Below are 8,423 nucleotides of genomic sequence, written 5' to 3' on the forward strand. Positions count from 1 at the left end.
GAATTATTATATAATAATATTAATCTAAAAATACTGTAATTAAACCCAAAGAGAACTCATGTTATAAAACATGTATTTCCCCATTGTTGATGGCTGATACGCAATCACTCAATATAAGACAAAAGCAAGAGGTTGGCACCCAGCATGCCAGTTGTGCATCTTCCTCTAAAGAGGAACAGATGGAATTTTATATTGATTTTCAAAATACCACCGAAAATTTAAAGAAAAACACCACCACAACTAGCTTCTAACCTTTTGATATTTCTGCCACCACTGATGTATAGCTCGGTCCTGCCACGCTGTAGGTTTCGAACAAGGAAATATATGGCATCGGCTGAGAGACTGCAGCTGTACTGCTGACATTGTTGAAGGCAGCACTCGCTCAGGAAGGATTTGTACTTTAGCCTGTTGGATTCTGATAGAAGGAAAAAAAAGATGAGACATACACACATACACAAGAGGTTAAAAAAATGGACTTTTCTGCTTATAAAAAACATAGGCTTGTGTAATAGATCTAATCATTGCATAGTATTATAGAATTTAAGCAGCAATCCATTTAATCAGATTTTTAAAGTTGTACTAATGTAAACCAAATTACCTTAGGGAACATACAGCATATCTGTAGCAAACCAAACGTGCTATTCTAGAACACAGATTATCTCATGCCCTTGGCTAAACTATTAAAGCCAGGATGCTGACCCGACTTCAGTCTACCTAAATTGAAGACAGAGGCACTTTTCCCTTAAAAGAACAGAATTACCTGTTTTCCAAATACATTTCGTACTGCTACACAGAACTCTACAAAGATCATTGCTTTAACTTTTTCAGCAAAGTTTCTTTGCTGTTCCCCCTCCACCACCCCTTTAACAGTTAGCCTCCTTTCCCATGGGATATAACAGGCTGTCTTTGTACTTCAGAGCACTAGATATCTGTTGGGATTGTGGTGGACAGAATTAAAGACAGTGGCAACACAGCAGAATATTCTACCATCTCAGCATTGTATTTTTAGATTTTTGTCTCCTCAAATTACTTTTGGTATAAACTAATAGTCAGCTATCACATATCAAACCCTCACAAAGGAAGCTTAGCTGAAATGCAGTTTGCTATCTTCAAACCACAAAAGCTTCTGTGCTTAGCTAGAGTTCAAAATCAGCAGAAAGAGACTCTGATCATCTTTTAATATCCTAGCATCAACCAGGTCACCTATTCCACAAAGAGTTCAGCAACAGTTCTGTGGTTACTAAGAGTACTGTCTAGCAGGAAGGACTTTACAGTATTATGCATCAGAAATCCTGAAATATTAAGATGCATGTCATTACAAATTTCCAATTTCACTTACAGGGACAACACTGAACACTGTTAACTTACTGTAAATTATAAAATGGTATTTTGCCATAAGCATTTAGTAATCAGAAACCCCAAGAACTATGGCAATTTTCTTCCTGCTAAGAAGTTCAGTATTTTTCACTGTTCATCAAAATGGATTTATATCTGGTAATGCTTGCTTCTTTTGTTAGTTGCCTTCAATACATGAAAATTAGGAACGTGATCGTAATGAAAATGTTTTATTTGTAGAAATGGAACGTTACATTCTTCTTCTGTCACATTCCCTTCTTATGTCCCTCTGATGTAGAGACAAAAGGGGCAGTAAACTGCCACACTACCAAGCTCATTCATAGAAAGAGTTAGCACATAGGCACAGGAGCCTAGAGAGCGTCTCAATCTGCAAAAGGTTCATTTCCTCAGGATGAACTGAAGAGCGCAGGCTTGTGTCTCCAAAGTGCACTGACCATACTAGGAGGTTCAAGTTCACTAATCACTCCCCAAACCCACAAAATGTGCAGTATTTGAAATTAGAGTAACTATATAGTTTAAGTCATTCCAACAAATCTAGAGCTTGCCATGATGGGGGCAGGGGGTGGGAAATGGATCTCACCTCCTTTATTTCGTACATTTAAAAATGCCTATTTATGAATGAAGCCTGTGAACAAGCTGTATAAAAGTGATCTCTGCTAGTCAGTAGATAGAAAGTCATCATAAGAAAGAAATGCTTTAACAGCACAACAACAAATCACTGCACATCTTAACTGCTTCTAGGTACTGAGTTCTCAGTAACAATGCTGCTGTTACTGTAGTCGTCCAAGTACTGCCATCTTGTGTTCAAGCAATGACTCTTCTAAGCTGTAAGATCTGGAATATGTTATTTGTACCAATTGTTAGATAGAAATAGCAAGTAGCACACGTATTCTTCATTTCTTCAGCTGCAGGTCATAACAGCATACAAAAATGCTGAGCTCAGATTGTTCGCAGGCCTCTTTCTAAAGCAATGCCACTGTACTGCACAATAGCAGAACACAGATGATTAGTTTCAGATTTACAGATTGGAGTAAGATGTTATAGGCCTTGCAGAAAAGATTACAAAAACCTCTAGCTAAGAATTGTCCCGTGGTCACAGGATCAGTGTCTGGAGCCTCTGTCTCTAGACAGTGATGTTGACAGAGGCTCGTGATGCAATGCATGGTGCAGAGTGGCATGTCAAGAGGAACTTGAAAACGACAGAAGACTCAGAATACTCTTAACCAAATGTTAAGGGTCTTAGTCACTTTTATAAATGGATGAAGGTATTAATTACATAATATGATAAAACTGGCTAGACGAGGAGCTTTTAAGTATCACAGGTATCACACTGGAATATGGAAAAGAACAGGACTAGAACATAGAAGAGAATACTCCTATCAAAGCTGATTTGAGTGTGTTTGACAAGCACATGGAAAGAATTGTCAACTAATAACAGAAACAGCACATTTCTATCAGTGAACGGTCAGAAAGAAAGAGGTAAGGATGTACTAAGTTGTCACAATGCTTAAAATAAACAAGATTAAGTATTTGAGAAACTGAACATTATGGGCTGCTTATAGTTAGCAAAAATCAAGAACCTATTTTCATATTGAAATATTTATCCACAAACCTCACTGTGCTTTTAGGTTTTACAAAGGAAAAAAACAAACAAGAGAAGTGACCTGTTTCTCCATTATTATTATCAGACTTCAGTCCTCCTCTTTCATGGGAAGCTTCTCAGAAAAACCACTACCCCTCTGGGCACAGTTACTGTCCTCTCCATATTCTGAATTATGCAGCTGAATCCTTCTGCACACTGTTGAGTCTCAGTAGTTAAAGATCAAAGTACAAAAAAAGACCAGCATATTGTTATTAGCTGTAGTGTCAGACCCTTGTTTGCAGCCTCTCAGAGCTGCAATTGTACATAAAGTTATGAAGTGGAACATGTCCAATGCAGACCATGTCTAGAAAGGACTCCTTTCAGAAAACAAAAGTTACAATTTTTCAAAGGAACAGAATCTGGTCGCGATCAGGGAGGCTTTCCACAAGACACCAGAAGGTGCACACTTGATATTGTATCCTCTCATTTTACATCTGGTTTGAAACAGGGATGTGAGAGATTTTGAAATAAGGCTTTAGAACTTGTAACGCAGGCAAATCAACATCTTTTTCCTCCCTTAATTTTCAGAAACAAAGTAATTCTGACAGATGTCTTCTCACACACATCAAATCAAACTACAGGCAGATATTCTTTAGGGAATTTTATAGCAAAGTTGTTAACAACTAAAACATGAATCTTAGAACAGGAAATGTCAGAAGTCCTTATTAACCAGAGAAGTTACTGATTAAGCATTCAATTAATATCTATAGTAACTGGTCAACTGTGTGACTGAAAGGGCAGATGCACCTGCAGTAAAATGTAAATATTTTGGTGAAACAAGATTTGCAGTATGTAGAATTAAATACATGATTTTCTTACCCATCTGACTGAGTTCTTATTTCAAGCACCTTGAACCTCTGTCTTCCTATTGCTTTCACTTTGACCGTTTCAATTCCATATTCCTGCTCTTCTCTGTAGGCATAAATCTCTGCTGTTGTTCCAAATTGTGCTTCCCTTTCACGTACGTTACTAAAAGTAACAGAATTAAAAAAAGTTACCTACCCTCCAAACAGCAGTGTTCATTCACATTTCACAAGGTAGTCTACCTGCACTGACTCTACATGATTAGTCTTATAAAAAAATAAATTTGGTAAAATACCTTCAACTAATCGCAATCATTACTTTTCCATTTTAAAAGCAACTTCCAATGTTTTGTTTAGTTGCGGTTTTTTGCCAGTTGACTTGGTTTTATTTTAGGGTCTAGAGGTGACATTTTGGGAACACAGGGATCACCAATGTATCTCCATTTGAAATGCAGACACTGAAAGTACCAAAATTTTTATACAGTCAATCTAAAGAATAACTATTCCCACCTCCTACCTAATTAAACCATAGTAAATTGGGGGGGAAGAGGGAGGAACATTGCCAACTTCTTTTAGCACAGATTAGCCTTTATCTTTTCTGCTATTCTATCGCCTCCCGTCTCTCCACTCCATTGTAAAACATCTGTCTGTGCTTGTTAATTTATATACAGAATCAGCAAATACACCTCTACAACAATACAGTTCTCAAAACAAGAATCTGATTTTTACATTTCAGATCAAGGCTTGTTCTTTAAGCAAGATGGAGCAGTGCATTCAAACAGCTACTGAAATCAAGAGGAAGGTCAAACAAGGAAAGCAGACCAACAGTGTTTCTCTATACAAACATGCAATACTGTCAAGCAGCTACCCGGTATGACACGAAAGCCCTTTCATTACATATTGGAAGACAATTTTTGTCAAACAGTTTCAAACCGTAACTTATGCTAATCACCACAGAACTGATGCCACCATCTGCTTTTGATTTAGTATCCAAAGAAGTTGTGCTAAAAATACATGCTGCATACCATCAGTAAACCCACTCATGTATTTTACCTGTATGCAAGAACAGCAAACGTTCTGTCTTTCTGAATTAAATTCCGCACCATGCTAACCTCTTGAGGGCGAAAAAGCTGAAGAGGTAGCGTCTGTCCAGGAATCAACATCACCATCACGTGCGGCAACACTGGAATCACCTGACAGCTGTCATCATCGTGCACCGTTCTTCCATGAAACTCTTCCATATCAGAGCCTAAATACTGAAAACAATAAGTAAGGAAATGACAGTAGTATAAGAGGTTTTAGTGATTTACAAGGATAAAATCAAACTAGGTCTTTGACTTCAGGATATTACAATAGAATTACACAAAAACAGTCAAAACCTCTTCAAAACATATTTAATGGACAATATATAAAAGACATACCACATGTGATGTTGGCAAACTGGTATCAAAATTAATGATGTTTGGCTTTTCAGCTTCTTTACTATCTTGATCTTCGACTTCCATTTCATTGTCATCCTCTTCCTCACTCTCTGCTAACAAGTGCATACAGAATATTGTGTAGAAATCAGTCAGCAAAGACTAAGATACAGAGAAAAATCAGAGAATCGCAGAAAAGCATTCAATATTCTCAGGCTACAGCCTTTCACAGGAAAGCAACTTTTGTATTTGTAAACTTGTGAAAAATAATTTTCTTGCTGTTACAGCAAAATCCCCATTCTATAGAAAGGGTCAAAAGCTGGTAATTTATTTTTGAAAGGCTAAAGAACAACTTTTCTTGGAAGAAAATAATAAATGAAGTCTGTCACTTCAGATTTTCACTACAGTAGTACTTCCTTATCTCAATTCTAAACGTCTTCTGTCTGTACACCATGGTGCTAGATAACTTAACTTCTTGTAGGATGCTGAATACAGTGTTTGAAGTAGCACAAACCTGAACAATGTAACTGCACACATAAAGCAAGAGAGTTAGAAGTAAACTGAAGCTCTATATTCATGCAAAGACTCTTGCTGGTATTTTAGACAGTTTCACTGCTGTCAGCCTCTCCTGTGTATATACCAAAGATACACACACAAACCCCAGCATACACACAAACCCAGCACAGGCAACTACTAGGGAACCAAATAATATGACTCCGCAAAGGATTTCAGGTACAAAACAGTATTTAAAAATGAATACTTTCTTCCCATTTCTCAGTTCCAGGTGTCAATCCTAGAATTACTTTCAGGCAAGAGGACGGTTACATTATCAGTATGTTTTATTCTGGAAACATAAATACTGCATTTATCTATACAAAATCTGTATAGATATTCTAAAATAAATTAAAAAACATAGTGAAAATAAAAAATATACCTCTCCAAAATCCTGGTTTCACTGACTGTTCTGTGCATTACCATATAATGTACGCCTGCAAACACTCACCCAAAACAAATGCAACGTAATTATCACACATTTGTAACTGTATTACTTGATCCTATTCCTTTTAACAGAAACAGTGTTTATAGACCGCGCTATATCTAAAATAGATGTTATCATAACCTTTGAAACCAATCCGCAGGATTCTTACACCAATAGCTGCTGGGTAACGGATAATCCCAATAGTGCTGAAAAACATCGTTTAGATCTTGAGAGCTATTACATTACAAGATAGGCAGAAAAATATCTTTACAATAGTCTATCTAGTTGCCTGCCTTTGCAATTAGTATCTTCTTAAAAAATAATCCAGAGTTAAAAATTTAAAAGGTGGAGTGATTATCATATCTGAAAGGTACTATAGGCAAACCTTACAAAAAAAAGATGCTCCAGAAGGAAGGAGTCTTCCTTCAGAAATGAGAGCAGCACCACCCTCTTTCACCAAGATCTTACTATTTCTTAGAGTGGGAGGACAAGAGAACAATGAAGATGATGCTATAAGCTGGTTTTGGAGAACTTTTTCTTTCCCTCTTCAGACACATTTGTTAAACGTATTCTTTACAAAATGTTTAGTCAATGGTCTTCTTTCTGCTTCACCTCACTTTTTTTTTTTAAATATTGCATAGTTTATAGAACCTTCTCTGTAGGAGGCACAGCATGACACACTGATGTTATGGATCCATCCTATGTTTTATTTATATCAACAAGAAATGATGCAGCACAACAAGAAAGGAGGTTACAGACTCTCTTTGGTGTTTTACCTAATTACAGAACATAAAGCAATAAGACATCATTTTCCTAATCACTGTAAAAATATTCCATTTCTATATGAAATTTCCCTTCCATTATATTCAGTTAAGAACTCTAAGCATAAACGATTGCAAAATGTTTGAGACATACAGACCAGCCAGCATTTTGCTTAGCTTGACGGAGGGAAAGGGGAGGAAGTTTTTGTTTGGCTCTGGGGCAGCAGTGCAGGGTGAGGGAGGGAAGCTGACTTAATTAAAAATTATATTCTGGTTTACATGTACTCTCATCAAGTTGCATCAATCATTAGCAGTTTTAATAGCCTTTTAGAGGGAGGCTGTTTCACTTGTTTTTGTGAACACAAAAGGAATTAACAGCAGTTGATTAGAAAGAACCGTGCCCTGCAAACTTTCACTCGTTCTTGCTAAAAAATGCACACTAGCTGCTGTGTGGTGGCAGGGAGGAACGATGACTCATTTTACTGCAGCAGCACCATGTGAATGTCAAAAAAACACCACCGTCTCCATGCTCCTCCTCGATCACACTACAAGAACAGGAGACGGAAGGCAAAAGAAACCGCATCTTCTACACCCTTAACTATACTTTTTGTTGTTGATGATTTTTTTGTTTCAAGACTAGCGAGACCTCCAGTACGCAGCAACAAGGGAAAGGCAAGTGCCGAAGGCACCCTGTGTGACAAGGCTCACATCTCCTTCATGGCAGGTTAAGCATTCCCGGACGCTCACGCTGGCCCACCACCACCACCAAATCTACTCTCAACACCTTTGTGCAGAAATGAGGAAATATGAACCTGATTTAAAAAAAGGCAGGAACAGGGTAAGAAATATTAAAGTTGTATTTCTTAATATGAAAATATTTCCTGAATATTTTATTTTAAATATACAGGCATAAAATGCCTGTTACTGGCAGGACTTACTGCTACGTTCTCCTCCGCATGCTTGTTCTGAAATAACGTTTTTTCCAGTTTAGCACAAGCTGCTTCCCAAACCATATGATCTCCTGTCGGTTTGGAGGCACTATATGCTAAATCAGAAAAACGCACATTGTTATACAACAGGTATCCACACGAGGAATCACGCTAGTGTACGTGGGTGGACAAGCCAGGCTGTTCTACAAACTCCAGCACAAATACTGCAGAAGCCTGGACAGCGTGCGGAATCCAACACCCCCCTCAAGTCCTGCGCACAGCACCTCTTGCTTCCCTGCTCATTAATGGCATTAGCACTTAAACTGAGTGGAGACTCCAAAACAAGAAATGTTTTCCTCAGATTTTGGTTTCAGAGGCCCAAATTTACATGTAAGAGTGGCGTTTGCCCACTTTGGTGGAAACTTCACAGCACGCTTCACCCCATCAGCTGCCCAATGCCTAAACACTCCCTGACTGAGTATCTCTTCTGCCACCGCAGAATTACGGACTCGGTCAATCCGGGCGGTAAGCGGCC

General features: G+C 38.0%; 1 protein-coding gene across 1 annotated transcript; it reads right to left on the reverse strand.

The window, feature by feature from the left end:
* Window positions 1-252: 252 nt before the first annotated feature.
* Window positions 253-8,004, reverse strand: LOC104156982 (protein cereblon-like; the record flags this gene model as incomplete). The annotated part of the gene is made up of 5 exons (XM_009707957.1): window positions 253-415; window positions 3,818-3,967; window positions 4,855-5,057; window positions 5,223-5,381; window positions 7,898-8,004. Coding segments are annotated over 5 exons (782 nt in total), but the record flags the coding sequence as incomplete, so codon positions are not given.
* Between the last annotated feature and the right edge of the window lie 419 nt (window positions 8,005-8,423).

Source organism: Cariama cristata, unplaced genomic scaffold (genome assembly GCF_000690535.1).
Source record: "Cariama cristata isolate BGI_N322 unplaced genomic scaffold, ASM69053v1 scaffold20589, whole genome shotgun sequence".
NCBI classification, from domain to species: domain Eukaryota; kingdom Metazoa; phylum Chordata; class Aves; order Cariamiformes; family Cariamidae; genus Cariama; species Cariama cristata.